The sequence below is a fragment of the Macaca thibetana genome, chromosome 19, assembly GCF_024542745.1.
Source record: "Macaca thibetana thibetana isolate TM-01 chromosome 19, ASM2454274v1, whole genome shotgun sequence".
In the NCBI taxonomy this organism is placed as follows: Eukaryota; Metazoa; Chordata; class Mammalia; order Primates; family Cercopithecidae; genus Macaca; species Macaca thibetana.
The window spans coordinates 31,676,449-31,693,283 of NC_065596.1; the positions used below are offsets into that span (position 1 = coordinate 31,676,449).

Here is a 16,835-nt window from a genome sequence, read left to right on the forward strand (position 1 = left end):
TCAGGCAGTCTGGGTCTAAGAAGCACATTGCAAACCTGCGCAGTCCAGTGGGGCGCCCACGAGTCCCATGTGGCGGCTGAACTGTGGGGAGTCTGGATTGAGATGGGTTGGAAGTGTAATATACAAACTGAATTTCGAACACTCTATATGAAAAAACATGTATAAAACATCTCGCGGCTGGGCATGGTGGCTCAAGCCTGTAATCCCAGCACTTTGGGAGGCCGAGGCGGGTGGATCACAAGGTCAGGAGATGGAGACCATCCTGGCTAACACGGTGAAACTCCATCTCTACTAAAAATACAAAAAATTAACCGGGTGTGGTGGCGGACGCCTGTAGTCCCCGCTGCTCGGGAGGCTGAGGGAGGAGAACGGCGTGAACTCGGGAGGCGGAGCTTGCCGAGATTACACGAAGATTAGGCCACTGCACTCCAGCCTGGGCGACAGAGCCAGACTCCATCTCAAACAAAACAAAACAAAACAAAACAAAACTCACTTAAGTTTTAACATACTGATTATATATTAAAATTATAATTTGTGTATAAGTGGGTCAAATAAATTTATTTAAATGTCACTTGTGTCCCTTCTCTAAAAATACGGCTATGAGAAGATTTTAAATTATACATACGGTTTGCATTTTCAATTGGAGAGTGCCTTAAACCACAAAAGAAATCTAACCCACTGCCCACCCCCCCATGCAGGGGGAGAAACTCCGACGAACAGAAGGGAAGCGGTCCCTTGGCCAAAGCCACATGGTAAATCCCTGGCACATCAGCAATAGGAACCTAGGTCCCCTGGCTTCCAGCAGGCAGCCCAGCCAAAGTGTCCAGAGCCCCAGCTCCTTTGCTGATTTGCTGCAGTGTGGCCCCGGGCAACTTACTTCACCTCTCTGGGTTGTAAGTTCATCCTTCATAAAATTGGTGCTGAAGGAACCAACCCAAATGCCCATCAATCAATGAGTGGATAAAGAAACTGTGGTATATATATATATATATACGATGGAATACTACTCGGCCATACAAAGGAATGAATTAACAGCATTTGCAATGACCAGGATGAGATTGGAGACTATTATTCTAAGTGAAGTAACTCAGGAATGGAAAACCAAACATCCTATGTTCTCACTGATATGTGGGAACTAAGCTATGAGGATGCAAAGGCATAAGAATGATACAGTGGACTTCGGGGATTTGGGGGGAAGAGTGGGAGGGGGACGAGGGATAAAAGACAAAAAATACGGTGCAGTGTGTACTGCTCAGGTGATTGGTGCACCAGGATCTCACAAATCACCACTAAAGAAATTATTCATGCAACCAAATACCACCTGTACCCCAATAACTTATGGAAAAATAAAATAATATTAAAAAATAAAAAATAAACTTTTTCCTTCTACATACCAGTTAAAAAAACATTGTTGCTGAAAACCCATTCCTCATGTCACTGAGCTAATGAGGAAGGTAGGCACACTTGGCACCAGGACTGGCACACAAGCGTCATCCTATGCAATTGATCTTGATCATCTTGCACCCCCTACAGCTCATTCTCCTCACAGCAGTTGGAGTAACTTTTAGGAAATGGAAATTAGACACACTGCTGGAACCAAAGCCCTCCAAAGACCTGCCATCACTCCTAAAACACAAGTCTTTCTTGCCAACAGAAGACCATGCATGGCCCATCCCTGCTTACCAGCTCATTTCATCTCTTGCTATTCTCCTCCTCACCCACTCTGTTCCCGCCACAGTGGACGTGCTGTTCCCTGCACTTGCAAGCTGATTCCCACCTCTGGGCTTTTGCACTGGCAGTTCCCTCCACCAGGAAAGCTCTTCCCCCAAATGGCTCAAAGCTTCGTTCTTTTGCTTCTGCAGGTCTGTGCATAACGTCACGTCCTCTAAGGCCCTTCCTTCCCTGACCCCTATGGCTACGAGCTCTTTCTGTCTCTCATCATTTTTTTTTATTTGTAGCATTCATCACTATCTGACATTACATATTGATGTGCTTACTGTCCATTTCCCCCAGACTGAACTTCATGAGGGCAAGGACTTGTCTCCTGCTCACTGCCGTGTTCCTAGAACCCAGAGGAGTGCCTGATGCAAAGGAGGTGCTCATACACATGTGTTGAGTGAATCCCTGCCCTCCAGCCCAAGTCTGGGTGGCCACACAGTGAGGACGGGACTGAGAAGCAGGGGTTTGGGAGAATACCAAGCCCAGGGTTGGGAGGTGGGAGAAGACAATTGAGAAGCCTTCCAGGAGGACCCTGGAGGATCTGAGCAGAGCGATGGGAAGAAGGGGCATTTCTGACAAGAAGCCAGCCCAACAAGTCCTGGAGGTGGGACTGAGAGCACCATCTCCCTAGGAAGCTTGAGATTCTCACAATCTCCCCATACCTACAGGACAGCAACCCTGAACCCAGCGCCCCCTGGTGGGCAGACAGTAACACGAACGACCAAGTCCAAGTGGTCACCATTTATTGAGCACCTCAACTTCTCTGATCTTCCGCTTCCTCCCAATGGTGCCTTGATGCGGGGAGATGGGGGGGGGGCGCGGGCAAGGGGGCTGACTCCATTTTCAGAGGAGAAATGGGAGATGAAAGAGGCTAAGTCACCGACAGGCTCACAACCCTGCTTCCAGAGTCCAAGGTTTGGGGAACCCATCCAGCCCCTCCTCACCCGTGACAGAGATACTAGGAAAGATTCGGGAGGGGTGGGGTGGGGGAGGGCCAATTCCACGATCTTCAATCCTCGAGAGCTTTGGAGGGAGCCCTCGGTGTGACCCCTTCCGACTGGCTGTCTTAGGGCCATTTACCACTTCAGGCTATAGCCAGTGAGGCCGTGGTGGAGACGAAATGAAGGTGCAGCGTGCACTGCACACGAAGCGCTGGAAGGGAGGCATCGTGATGGGGGCTGTGAATGGCGTGTGTCCATCAAGTCATGTCACTCTGCTTACCCCACTGTGGGCAAACAGGAAACATCAGGTCAAGACCCTCCTGAGCGCACCCAGAACCAGCAGAGGCACTGGGCAGGAGGCCCCAACCAACCTCCACTCGCTCAGGAATCACAAGGTGTTCAGTCCCCTCCTCCCTGAGACCCAGGAGTCCACGATCCCAGGTCCTCCTTCCTCAACCACAGATGATGCCTGGGGTCCCTAGCACCACTTCTTCTAGGCCTAGTCCTGGCCCTCTCCTCTCTCAGACGCAGGATGGTCCCCCAGCCCCCTCCTCCCTCAGAGCCAGAAGCCCAACTCGAGAGCCGTCCGCCCTAAGACCCCAAAGTCTGGGGTCCTAGCTTCTTCAGGGTTTCAGGTCAACAGGCCGCCATCTCCTTCCCAACCCCACGTGGAAGGCCCGGTAAGGTAACAGGTTTATTCACAGTGTCATTTACAGGCAGCCCCCACCCGGGGGGGGGGTCAGATCCCGGCAGGAGGCCTGAAGTCGCTAGAAGGTGGGGACGGCCTTGGAGGTGGGGGCCCGGGCCGGATCCCCGGGTGTCCCCGGTATCGCCTCCTCGTCCAGCCCCCGGCGGCCCTTGCCGATGGCCAGGCGGGGCCGGCCGCGGTTCAGGCCGTCCAGTAGTGCGCAGGCCTGGCAGAGCGCGCGACTGGCCAGGGCCCCACAGCGGGAGCAGGCGCCGGGGCGCGGGGTCCGCGCGGCCGGGGCCAGCGCCAGGCGCTCGGCCGAGTGCACGAGGTCCAGCACCGCCGACGGCCGCGCCGCCTCCAGGCGCTTGAGCAGGTCCCGGGCGTGACCACGGAAGGCCTCGGGCGCGTAGACGCACTCCTCGGAGAAGTAGTCGAGGCGGCGGAAGTGCGCGTACAGCACCACCTCCTTCTGCGAGGCGAACTGCAGTGGGCGGCAGCGCGGCAGGGCGCCCCCCTCGCCCGGAGAGCCCAGGCCCCCGCCCCGGGCCAGCCGCCCCGCGTCGCCCCGCAGGAAGTTCATGAGCACGGTCTCCGCCATGTCGTCGGCGTTGTGACCTGGTGGGGAGAGACGGGAGCGGGTGAGGTGGGGCGTGGAGGGCGCTGCTGGTCAGGGACCCCCCCCCCCCGGGGAACCAAGGGTCCACCAGGACCCAGAGAGAGACTGGGAGGAGAGACCCACGGAGACCCAGGGCACAGTGTGGCCGCCAGGACCCAGAGAGAGACGGCGAGAGGGAGAGCAAGCCATGGAGACAGACCCCCGAACAACGTGCGACAGCCAGGATCCAGAGACAGGGAGTGGGAGAGAGAGCCATGGAGACCCCTGGGGCACTGTGGGCAACCAGGACCCAGAGAGAGACGAGGAGGGGGAGAGCGAGCCATGGAGACCCCCTCGGGAACCGTGAAGCAGCCAGGTGCAGGCTGGAGGTGGGCACAACAAAAAATCAAAGAGAAACATAAGCTCCCCTGGCGCAACATGGGGGTGCCCTCATGTACCACCCGCCTACTGCATAGTGGACCTTATGCTAGTTGCCCTTTCATATAGGAAGTAAAAGTGCATTATGCTGCTAATAACCTTATCAGCCTCAGTTAAAACCGCAATTCAAACTGTACACAAAAATCAGAATGGCGTTTAAGGCACTTAACCAAGATTCTCAAGAGAGCTGCTGGGGTAGGCAGGCTGCGCTCTCCCCTACCGCCTAGGGAGTCCATGGCCTAATTCTGGGAACCTGTTAGTATGTTTGGTTGCAGGGCAAAGGGGAATTACGGTTGCAAGTTGAACTGGGGCTGCTAATCAGCTGACTTTACAACAGGGACAGTCTGGTGCGTTATCCAGGCGCGCTCAAGGGAATCACAAAGACCCTTAGAGTGGAGGAGGGAGGCTGAAAAGGGAGAGATAGGACCATGGAGACCTTTGAACATAGTGGGCAGCCAGGACCCAGAGAGAGATAGGGAGGGGGAGCCTGAGCTATGGCGCCCCTCTGGGCACCATAGGACAGCTAGGACCCAGAGACCGGGAGAGGGAGACTGGGCCATGGAGACCCCTGGGCACTGTGGTGTAGCCAGGTGGTGGCCGGAGGTGCACACAGCAGGAATCGAGAGGGGAACATACACAAGCTCCCTGGGGAACTTGGGGATACCTCATTTGCCACCCGCCTACTGCATATGGGGGTATGAGGGCAGAAGCAAGGTTAGAGTGACGGAAACGGTGTAAGACTCAACCTGTCATCCTTGGCTTTGAAAATGGAGGAAGAGCCGGGCACAGTGGCTCATGCCTGTAATCCCAGCACTTTGAGAGGCCGAGGGAGAATCACCTGAGGCCAGGAGTTCAAGACCAGCCTGGCCAACATGGCAAAACCCCCATCTCTGCTAAAAATACAAAAATTAGCAGGGTATAGTGGCAGGCACCTGTAACCCCAGCTACTCAGGAGGCTGAGGCATGAGAATCTCTTGAACCTGGGAGGCGGAGGTTGCAGTGAGCCGAGATCGTGCCACTGCACTCCAGCCTGGGCTCCAGAGCAAGACTCTTTCTCAAAAGAAAAAAAGAAAAGAAAAGAAAATAGAGGAAGGGGCCAGCCAGGAATGTGGGCAGCCTCTGGAAGCTGGAAAAGGCAAGAAAATGGACCCCCTTGCCCCAGAGCCTCCAGGAGAAACGCAGCACTGTTGACATTTTGATTTTAGCCTGGCGAGACTTCCCAGACTTCTGATTTCCAGAACTACAAGATAATAAATCTGTGTTGTTTAAAGCTGTGAAATTTGAAGTAATTTGTTACAGCAGCCAGAGAAAACAAATGATTCTTGACACAGAGCCTCTGACAACACAGACTGTAGTTTTTTATGTTTTTTTTTCATTTTGTTTTATTGTGTGTGTGTCTGTGTTTGAGACAGGGTGTCGCTTTAGTGCCCAGGCTGGAGTACAGTGGCACGATCTCAGCTCACTGCAACCTGCATCTCTAGGGCTTAAGTGATCCCCACTCCTCAGCCTCCAGAGTAGCTGGGACCACAGATGTGTGCCACTCTGCCCAGCTAATTTTTGTATTTCTGTATAGATGCAGTTTCTCCATATGTTGGCCAGGCTGGTCTTGAACTCCTGAGCTCAAGTGATCCACCTGCCTCGGCCTCCCAAAGTGGCTGGGATTACTGGCATGAGCCACCACCCCTGTAATAACTGCAGTGTTTTTGTGTTATCTTTGTTTAGAAATAACAGTGAGAAAAAAAAAATAAAAATAAAAAAATAATTTTAAAAAAAAGAAATAACAGTGAGAAATATGGTCACCATGAAATTGAAGCTATACTTGTTCTGTGTCTTGTCAAGTTGTACTTGAGTCTGTATCAGTGGTTCTCAATCTAGGATGATTCTGCCCTCCTTCCCTCCTCCAGAGACATTTGACAATGGCTGGAGACATTTCTGGTTGTCAGGTTGGGGGTGGGGCACTACTATTAAATAGCATCTAGTCGGTAGAGGTCAGAGATGCTACTAAAATCCTATAACGCAGAGGACAGCTCCCTAATGACAAATTATCTGGCCCCAAATATCAATAGGGCCGAAGTTGAGAGGCCCTGGTCTATATGGTAAAAATCCCCCAAGAACCTGGCTCTAATTGTGTTTGTAGTAATGGTTACCTTCCAAAGACCTGCCAAGCCCTGTGACCTTGAGATCAGGCATGTTTGCAAACGACATCTGGTTAAATGTTTATTGATTTAAAGTTGTAAACCACATTAACTAGGGGAGACTGGATTTGCTCCACACCTTGTCATTACAAACCTACCTAAGAGCTCCCGATTTTGTAATAATTATTACAACAATTATTATACTATGCCTTTGAAAATGGAGTACATAAACAAAGGGTAAAAATCACCTTTCAAGTTAGGGATTTTTCTGGAAGCCTTCATTACTTTTAGAAGTACAATTATTCTATCAAATTAACTTTAAAACCCGAGACAGTCTCTCATTCTCTTTTTCTTGCTCTGTCACTCAGGCTAGTGCGATCTCAGTGGTGCGATCTCAGCTCACTGCAACCTCCGCCTCCCGGGTTCAAGCAATTCTCCTGCCTCAGCCTCCCAAGTAGCTGGGATTACAGGCACCTGCCACCACGCTTGGCTAAATTTCGTAGTGTTAGTAGAGATGGGGTTTCACCATGTTGGCCAGGCTGGTCTCGAACTCTTGACCTTGTGATCCACCTGCCTCAGCCTCCCAAAGTGCTGGGATTATAGGTGTGAGCCACTGTGCCCGGCTCAAGCATTTCATTCTTTCCATACACTGCCTGTTCTTGTATGGAAAGGATTATTCTTCCCATTTTCAATCACAGACATCTAGGGATTTCTCCAAAGTTACTCAGTAAGGAAAGGGCCACACCAGTGAATGAAGCTCAGTAAGCCTTCCCCAGAGCCAGTGACCCTAGCACGGTGGCAGACAACAGACTCGGAACTACTTTTGCCTTCCTATCCTTTGAGTGTGCTGATTCTCTCCAGCTATCATCTCTCACCTCCATGACCACAGCTGGCTTCCCACTGACTGGTCTCCTTGCCTTTGTCCCTGCCCCTCCAACCCAGGTTCCTCACCATGGTATGGGTGAGCTTTTCAAAGTGAAATTCTCTTCATGTCACTTTTACTGGTTCCACCACAGCCTACAGGGTGAGACCTGACCTCTTCCACCTCTCCAGCCTTCCCTGCCCTTGCTTTCTGGGCTCCAGCCACACTAGACTTCTTAGGGCAGCCCAGATTGGCTTTTCACAGACCAATAACCGCTCCCCAATTCTTACCCCCTTTACCTCTTCACCATGAGCCTTCAGATTTCAAAATAGTTCCTTGACCCCACTCCTTCCATGCCATAGGATTCTCTGTGTGTACACATAGTCCATAACATGTCCATGCACGGTCAATAACATGTATAGTGTTTATAATCTTGTACCCAATAACCATGCAAAGGTAGAAACTTGTGCATAACTGTATTCTTAGCCCTAGCCCGACAACGATGATGATAATAGCATGTATAAAATGTGTAATCTATACTATATCATACAGGTTATGTAACATAACTATAATATAGATAACATTATACTTCTACTGACTCATCTAATTGTCATAACAAGTTTATGAGCTGGGTACCATTCATAGTCCTGTTTTAGGGATGGGGTGAACAGAAGTACAGAGTGGTTAAGAACTTTGGTATGGCCACAGTTGGGATCGGCAGATCGCAGAAACTTAGCATCTGTTTGTTGAAGGAATGGATGAAAGAGAGAGAATAAACAAGTTTGGGAGGCCGAGGCGGGTGGATCATGAGGTCAGGAGATCGAGATCATCCTGGCTAACACGGTGAAACCGCGTCTCTACTAAAAATACAAAAAATTAGCCGGGCATGGTGGCAGGCACCTGTAGCTCCAGCTACCCGGGAGGCTGAGCCAGGAGAATGGCGTGAACCCGGGAGGCGGAGCTTGCAGTGAGCGGAGATCGCGCCACTGCACTCCAGCCAGGGAGACGGAGCGAGACTGTCTCAAAAAAAAAAAAAAAGTATCAGAGGAGAGGCCAACCAAGAAAAGGAATTAAGAGATGGAGATACTTTTTAGACACAGCTGGATTCTGAAAGGTGAACCGTAAGAGATCAAGCATGTTAGAAACACTTAAAAATAAGTAAAGAACCAGAGATCTAATCTCCAGAGACTTTCACCTCCCACCCCTTTGGCAATCTGTGGAGACCAAGACGGTGGCCAAGACCCAAAAGCTTTTGTGATCACTGCCTGGCCCCTTTTTCTCCCCAGCGTCTTGAACCTTCAAAGGTCCCCAGCCCCAAACGGGAGCATGCGCACTTCCGCATCTCCTTATGGGGATCCTCCAGTTAAGCCACCAGGGTCTCCTCGCCCGCATCTGGAGCATGGGCCTGAGTCCCCTTCCAGGCCCCGCCTCCTCGCCCGTGCATGCTCCCCACTGCCTCCGAGAGTGCCGCTCTGCGCCACGCCTGTACTCACCTGTCACGATGTGCGTGGCTCCCACGCGGCGCGCCCCTTCCTCCAGCGCCCGGCGCCGCAGCACTCCACAGAAGGTGCAGCAGGAGCGGCTGCGGCCGGAGCCCGCTGTGCTGCGGGCCACGGCGTCCATCGTCCAGCCCCCGAATAGGTCTTCGTAAGCCACGACCGTGAGCGGCAGCTCCCAACGCGCCGCCTGGCGCCGCACGGCCGCCAGCGCCGCGTCCCGGTAGCCACCGATGCCCTCGTCGACGGCCACGAGCTGCAGTGAGATGCCCAGGCGCGGCGTCAGCGCGCGCAGCACGTGCGCCAGCACGGTGGAGTCCTTGCCGCCCGAGGCGCCCACAGCCACCACCGCGCCCGGCGGCAGCAGGCGGCCGGCGAGCACCGTGTGCAGCACCTCGGCCTCGAAGGCGGCGCAGAAGCAGGCACCGCACAGCGCTTGGCCCGAGCGCGGACGGCGGAGGGCGGCACGTGAGGCATGGCAGGAGGCGCACGGCGGGGCGGGCATTGCGGGAGGGGTCGGCTTCTCCTAGACAGGGAGAGAGAGGAGGTGGGTTACACGTGGATTCCGGATTGCAGGGTCCTTGCCTTCGGGGAGATTGGCTGGATTGCACCTCTGCCCAGAATAGACCAGGGAGACGCGTGCGGGAGTGGGGTAGCTTCTTCTAGCGCTGGGGACAGAATGGTTATAATCAGGTCCTACTGTAAGGAAGCCACTGCCTTAGGGAAGGCTTCTTGGATTGCGCCCATTATGCACGAAGAGAAGTAGCTTAAGCTGGCTTCATGGGTAAAGAGAGGGAGCGACGAGCAGGTTATACCCAGGATTAGGTTGTATCCTGTCCAGAGGGATGAGGGTGTATATTAAGGACCATTTGTCACAACCTCCAGGGAGGCCACCCTTGTTACAGCCCTGATCAGAAGGACAAGGTAGATATCATTGGCCTGGGCCACCAGGGCTGTTAAGAGCGCTTGGGAGGTGAGGGGTTTATAACTGTAAGGGCAGAGAGAGGCCAGGGGACTGAAGCTGTATTCAGGGGGAGGTGGAAAACAGGAAAGGCCAATTGATTTCGCTTTGTGGGATGGGATACGCTCTCCAGGAATGGGTTCTGATTGCATCCTATGAAAGGCAGGGTGATCACCTTCTCCAGGGAACACATAGGCAGCCTGGATCACACCTCTCGGGAGACCAGCTGGGGCTGCACCCGTTTTGAGGGTGAGAGAATGTGTGGGCCTCCAAGATTGAACTCAACTCAGCTCTGGTATCAGAATCCCCCACAAGCTTCTGTGGCCTCATTAAGACATGGATCGGCCCATCTTTGACCTTCATCTGTTATCTTTCCTACCTCATCCTTCCCCACCCAGCCAAGACTCCAACCCTTCAGTCAAATCTTGGTCCTGCCTGCCTGGTGAACCCATAAAAACTCCCCAGGCTCAGTTCCCCTCCCCAAGCCACCCTCACCTCCAGCCTGGACTGCTGCAGTCACCTCCTTGCCATTCAGAGCAGGCCACGCTGCTTCTAGGATTTACCACAATGGGTGGAATTATTTTATGTGACTATATATTTACCATCTCTAACTTCTATGAGGACAGAGACCAGTGCGGCTCAGATGTCTACTAGGCATCTCAAAACCCAAATTCCTGATTCCTCTAACCTAACGGGCTTCTCCTGGAGTACAGGGCAGCTCCATCCTTCCAGCTGCTCAGGCCAGAAGCTTTGAGGTCCAGGACCCTGGACTGCTCTTCCTCTCACTACACTTGTCATGCTCCCAGTGGGTGGCACCAAATTGCAAGGCTAAGTCCACACCTTTTCAAACTCCAGGTACCTAAAGGAAATTTAGCAAATCCTGTTTGAATGTAGCTTCAAAACAGCCAAACACTTACGACCATCTCCACGGCAGCACCCTAGTCTGGTCTGTCTCTCTCCTGGACAGTTGCCTGGGGCTCCTCACAGGTCTCCTACTCCTGCCTCGCCTCCTCTACAAACACTCCTTCACAGAACAGCCAGTGGGATCGTGCCCTGAATCTTCTCAGCATCCTCCTTTGGATCCCATCTCAGTTTAGTATAATAACTGCTAATGGCCGATGAGGCCCTACACGTCTGACTCCTTGTTTCTCTGACCTCCTGTCCTTCAGCCTTTATGGCGTTTACTCTGACACCTGAGGAACGCTCCTCTCCAGATTTTTGCACTGGCTCTCCCCTCTGCCCTGAGTACTCTTCCCTGCCACTGGGCCCAAGAAGCAGCCCTCAGGACCCATCTGCAGTGACCATCAGGCACATCTGTCACAGCTGAGCAGCAACCCTTGGAATCTTTCCTCCCCCCACTTTGACTCATTCATTCTGTGCTCCTGGATTTCCTGCTCAATTCTCTTTTGGGGAGGCCTCTTCATGTCCTTAGGTCCTGCCTAGCACCCATCTCTTTCCATTCCTTTTGAGATTTAAATTTTTTATTTTTATTTTTTGAGATGGAGTCTTGTTCTGTCACCCAGGCTGGAGTGCAGTGACACAATCTCGGCTCACTGCAACCTCTGCCTCCCAGGGTCAAGCGTTTCTCCTGCTTCAGCCTCCCGAGTAGCTGGGACTACAGGCATGCACCACCATGCCTGGCTAATTTTTTTTCTTTTTTTTTTGTATTTTTAGTAGAGATGGGGTTTCACCATGTTGGCTAGGCTGGTCTTGAAGTCCTGGCCTCAAGTGAGCCACCTGACTCGGCCTCCCAAAGTGCTGAGATTACAGGTGTGAGCCACTGTGCCCAACGTCTTTCCATTCTTGTGAGCGCCTATGAATCATGATATTCAGATGTCCCTCTGGCTGGTCCTCCACATGGCTGCGTCACCTTTCAGATGTTCAGACCCTAAGTGCCCAGACAACCTTCCTCAAAAGGCAGAAACCTGTTCTTGCCCATCTGTTCCCTCTCTTCTGAGAGCAGCCACCACTTTTCATCCAGCACATCTGCAGGACAGGACATAATGTCACCCTGGACTAATCTCTCCTCATCCCCTAAATCTACAGTCACCCAGTCCTGGGGATCCACGTCCTGAGGAAGGGAGACCCTTGCAGGGGACAAGGCTGCACAAGTGAGCAGAGCCTAATAGGCCATGATGTGGAATTTTAGGTTTATTCAGGAGGAGATGGGAGCCATGGGAGGTTTTTGAAGAGGGAAGAGGTACGATCTGACATGTTTTAAAAGGATTCCTAGACTGGGCAACATAGCGAGACCCCATCTCTAAAAACAATAAACAAATTAGCTGCTCCTGGTGGTGCAGGCCTGTAGTCCCAGCTACTCAGGAGGCCAAAGTAGGAGGATCACTTGAGCCCAGGAGGTCAAGGCTGCAGTGAGCCATGATTGCACCACTGCACTCCAGCTTGGGTGATAGAGTGAGACCTTGTCTCAAATTAAAAAAAAAAGGTGGGATTCATTTGGCTGCTGTGTGGTGAGGACTGTTGTAAGGGAGAAGGACAGAAGGCTGGAGGTCAGCACACTAGACAGGAGTGGTGGCAGTAGAGGTGGGAAGAAATGAAATTTCAGATCTACTTTGAAGGTGGAGCCCATAGGACATGTATAAGACTGATTGGGGACTGGAGCAATGACGAGAGAAAGTGATGAAAGGTAACTTTGAGGTTCTGGTCTGAGCACTGGAGGGATGGTGGGGCCATTTTGTGAGGGGAGAAGACCAGTAATTCCATTTGGACACGTCAGGTTTGACATGCATGGTAAGCGTCTTCCCTCAAAGACTTTATGGACCCCAGTCACTGAGTCGAGCGCCTCCACCAGGGCCCCCAGAACTGCACGTATGCAGCTCCATACGGGCCCTGATCCTGACTAGCTTCACTAGTGACAGGTCTGCCTCTCTGCTTCTTCAAGGCAGGGACAGGGTTGGTCTGGTGCCCTCTCCCCCGCTGCCTTGCGCAGGGTCGGTGCTCAGTAAATATCTGTAGGATCAAGGAATAATAAATGCTCCCAGAAGAGCAGCCGCGGACCCTAGGGATGCCTCTGGATTGCAGCCTTATCAAAAGGACAGATAATGTGTGGCATGGGGGCGGGGACAGGCATATATGGACATCGGGGCGGGGGCAAGCAGATGGTCTTATCCTGTCTTGGGGAAGGGGGTGGCCCGGTAAGAGACAGGCCGGACCGCAGCGTCCAAAGTGGGAATCCTGGCTACAAGGCCTCAGGGACACAGGCCCTGGGAAATCAGAGGCGTCTTACGCTCGGAGAGACCCCCAACCCTCCCACGGCACCGCAACAAAGAGCCGGGGTCCACATGCTGACCCACCGCAGGAGGAAGTACTCACCCGGGCAGAACTCAGTGCTGGGACGCCCACACTGCCCACCACGCGGAAGCCTGGCATGGAAGTGACTCAGAGACTACCACTCCCATGAGGTCTTGGGGCTTTCTTGCCTAGAACTCCCAGAAGCCCATGCGACAGGGCCGCTGGATGCGCCTGCGGCTCCGGGATCCCGCTTGGCCTACAACTCCCAGAAACACTTGCATTGCTCTTTCAGCTGCTCCCAAAGTACACTACCCTCTGTTTACTTTCTCCTCCTGCGCGCGGGCGCAGGGAGCTGCGGAGCCGCGTGTACTGTTGTCATGGCAGCGCGCTGTCACCAGCAGGTTGCTGGATGGACGAAGTAGTTGTATTCTAATTAACTGGTTTTGTGGGATTATTATAGGATTTTAAGGGGATTATAGGGCCTGTGATTTCTGCCCTTTGAGGCGGGGTTGCGGGTGGGAATTGAAGGTGAAACTGCAGGGGTTGGTCGCTAGTGTGAAAGGCGCAGATGGCGCATCCGCAGAGCAGACTTCGAGGATTGGAGCGGAACTCCGCGCGCACGCGTGGGCGGTGGTGATGCGTGTGCTGGAGACCCAGACTCTAAACATCTAAACAGAAGGATCCAAAGATCTTTCTCACCTAACCCAGGAGCCCAGACGCTCAGAGACTCAGGCCCTTGAGACTAAGGGCGTTAAATACGCAGACCCCTGGCACCAAAGCACCTGAGAGAACCAGTAGACCTGGAGACTACCGTCTGCACCCTAGAGACACAGGGACCTGGAGGCCTCCACCCTCCCCACAAGGCCCAAGGGCCTTGAAGTCCCCGGAGACTCAAATGCCGGGGCACAAGGAGTCTAAGGACTCAGATATCTGATATCCTTGAGACCCGGGTCCCCAAACCTAAGTCCTCAAAAAAACTGAGGCTTTGAGCTCTGTCTCGATGCCTCCCCTACTTTCTGCCCCTTGATCCTCGTCTTATGCATGGCGTCTCTCTTCCCCCATTTACCCCATTTGGGATGCAGCACTTCCTGCAAATGTCACCCTTTTCACCCACCACACTCATAAGCCAGTGGGTGCTGTAACTTCACTTCCTGAACAATGTCTCCCATCATGCCCTCCTTGCTTAGTCCCCTCCCCTCCATCGGCATGACCAGGTCCTTTGCTGTCTTTTTTTTTTTTTTTTTTTGAAGATGAAATTTCACTCTTGTCATCTAGGCTGGAGTGCAGTGGCAGGATCTTGGCTCACTGCAACCTCCGCCTCCTGGGTTCAAGTGATTCTCCTGCCTCAGCCTTCCAAGTAGCTGGGATTACAGGCATGTGCCACCATGCCTGGCTAATTTTTGTACCTTTAATAGAGACAGGGTTTCACCATGTTGGTCAGGCTGATCTCAAACTCCTGACCTCAGATGATCCACCCGCCTCGGCCTCCCAAAGTGCTGAGATTACAGATGTGAGCCACCGTACCCAGCCCCTTTGCTGTCTTGATCATTGCTCCATGCCCCTCCCCAGCTTCCTATCTTCCCTCCATGCTGTGCCCCTGACAGCACAAGCCAAGAAAGACCTTCTTGCACTCAGTACTAGCCCCACCCCTTCCTGGCCCACCCCTGAGACTCCTCGGCACCCTCAGTCCAAGCTCCTCAGCTGGTCATGCCCCAACACCTCCACGTCCCCTTGGAAGACCCCAGATATATGTGCAGGTCCCTTCATCTGCCAGGCTGTTTCAGAGCCTTTGCACATCCCTCGTCCTTCATTGTGATGCCCGTCCGTCATGCGTCAATATGACCCACTCCCCCTTCCAATCTCAGTTCAGCCTCCTTCCCTCCAGGGTCTGTCAGCTAGTGTGGACTCTAGGATTTGTGTACATAAGAGCATGAGCCGGGCCAGGCTTGGTGGCTCACGCCTGTAATCCCAGCACTTTGGGACGCTAAGGCGGGCAGATCACGAGGTCAGGAGTTCGAGACCAGCCTGACCAACGTGGTGAAATCCCATCTCTACTAAAAATACAAAAGTTAACCTGGCATGGTGGGACGCGCCTGTAATCCCTGCTACTCAGGAGGCTGAGGCAGGAGAATTGCTTGAACCTGGAAGGCAGAGATTGCAGTGAGCCGAGATCGCGCTACTGCACTCCAGCCTGGGTGACAGAGCAAGACTCGGTCTCAAAAAAAACCAAAAAGAGCGTGAGTCAAACCGTCGTGTGTCTTCTGTTTAATTCTGAATGGGAGGTAAGGGATAAACTGACCTCTCAGGGCCACCCTTCCTGCTTTCTCTGTTTTTTTCATCCAGCCCCAAAGACACTGAACAATGGCACATCACGGCCTGTCCTGGAGGGAGAGTCCCCGTGGTCTGTGTGGCTGACAGCAGCCCGCCTCCCCACCCTGCCCTGCTGAGCGGGTCCTGAGAGGGAAGAACACCGAATTCCTCCCAGCTCTCAGCACCCGGGGGCCTGGAGCTGCCTCACATAGAGGCTGGGAATGGAGGAGAATTGACCTGTTGGGCTCATCACCCACTGCGATCTCAGCACATTTCCCTGAGCCTCTGAGTAGAGTGAGTTGCAGGACGGGTGCTGGGGCAGGCAGCCTGGTTGGGTGTTTGGGCTGTCACAGGGGTGGAGGCCTGGGAACAGAATCTCATACTCTTCTACCCTTTCCCAGGAAGCCCCTCTGGTTGCAAATGTGTGAGTGAAAAGGCCTCCGGGCCCCTGGTTCTCACCTGATCAGGCGCCCTCACGGGCACTGGCTTCCCTCTCCCACCCCCATGGCCTCACCTGGGGCTACTACTCCAGGTGAGCAGGCCTGCTCTTCTCTAGGGAAGCTGAGGGATTGGCCCCCGAGTTCCAGGTGGGGCTGAGCTGTCCTGTCCTGCCTGAGTTAGAATTGAAGTGGCCGATACTAATCTGAGGCCCGTGTTGGCTCTGCAGGTGCGCAGGCCTTCAGGGGAGCAGGGCTGAGAGGCCTGACTGAGCACCTCCTGCTCAAGATAGAACTCAGATGTGGACACCCAGCCCTGCGGGACAGATGCAGGACATCACTGTCAGTCATGGCTCAGCCCTTCTGACCACTGAAATGCTGCAACTTCCCCTCTTGGGAGGGAGTGATTGGGCAAACATGGGGGCCTGCAGTACTCCCGGCAACATGCACAGATGATAAAACTACATAGAAAAGCATGGAGACCAGGCCGGGCGCGGTGGCTCACGCCTGTAATCCCAGCACTTTGGGAGGCCGAGATGGGCGGATCACAAGGTCAGGAGATCGAGACCATCCTGGCTAACACAGTGAAACCCCGTCTCTACTGAAAATACAAAAAAACTAGCCGGGCGAGGTGGCGGGCGCCTGTAGTCCCAGCTACTCGGGAGGCTGAGGCAGGAGAATGGCGTGAACCCAGGAGGCGGAGTTTGCAGTGAACCGAGATCGCGCCACTGCACTCCAGCCTGGGCGACTGAGCGAGACTCTGTCTCAAAAAAAAAAGAAAGAAAGAAAGAAAGAAAAGCCTGGAGACCATTAGCATTAAAGTGAGGCTGGGGCTCCTTCCGTAGAAAGTGGGGGTGTGGCTGACAGGAAGTGGGGTAACAAAGGGGAGGTGCTGCGGTGTCCCCAGTGTTCTGTTTCTCTAAGCGTGTTCATGTGTGTAAACCACTGAGATTTGTTTTCTTGGGGGGAAGATATTTTTATCTACATGGCTTATATTTCTC

The 16,835-nt window shown here is 53.3% G+C and overlaps 1 protein-coding gene across 1 annotated transcript; it reads right to left on the bottom strand.

Moving 5' to 3' along the window:
* Positions 1 to 535: 535 nt before the first annotated feature.
* CTU1 (cytosolic thiouridylase subunit 1) lies at positions 536 to 13,293 on the bottom strand. Its single transcript, XM_050771613.1, has 3 exons — positions 13,169 to 13,293; positions 8,875 to 9,403; positions 536 to 3,966 (listed from the first exon to the last, which is right to left on the bottom strand). Exons 1-3 carry the CDS (start codon positions 13,223 to 13,225, stop codon positions 3,428 to 3,430), a joined length of 1,125 nt encoding a protein of 374 aa, XP_050627570.1. The 5' UTR covers positions 13,226 to 13,293; the 3' UTR covers positions 536 to 3,427.
* Positions 13,294 to 16,835: the final 3,542 nt, after the last annotated feature.

What these genes read in the sequence shown, in the direction of transcription:
- CTU1 (XM_050771613.1), bottom strand. Translation starts at nt 13,225, where the DNA reads ATGCCAGGCTTCCGCGTGGTGGGCAGTGTGGGCGTCCCAGCACTGAGT. An exon ending in CAGCACTGAGTTCTGCCCGG is followed by an intron (nt 9,404 to 13,168) that starts GTGAGTACTTCC and finishes CTCCCTGTCTAG; the next exon opens with GAGAAGCCGACCCCTCCCGC. An exon ending in AGCCACGCACATCGTGACAG is followed by an intron (nt 3,967 to 8,874) that starts GTGAGTACAGGC and finishes TCTCCCCACCAG; the next exon opens with GTCACAACGCCGACGACATG.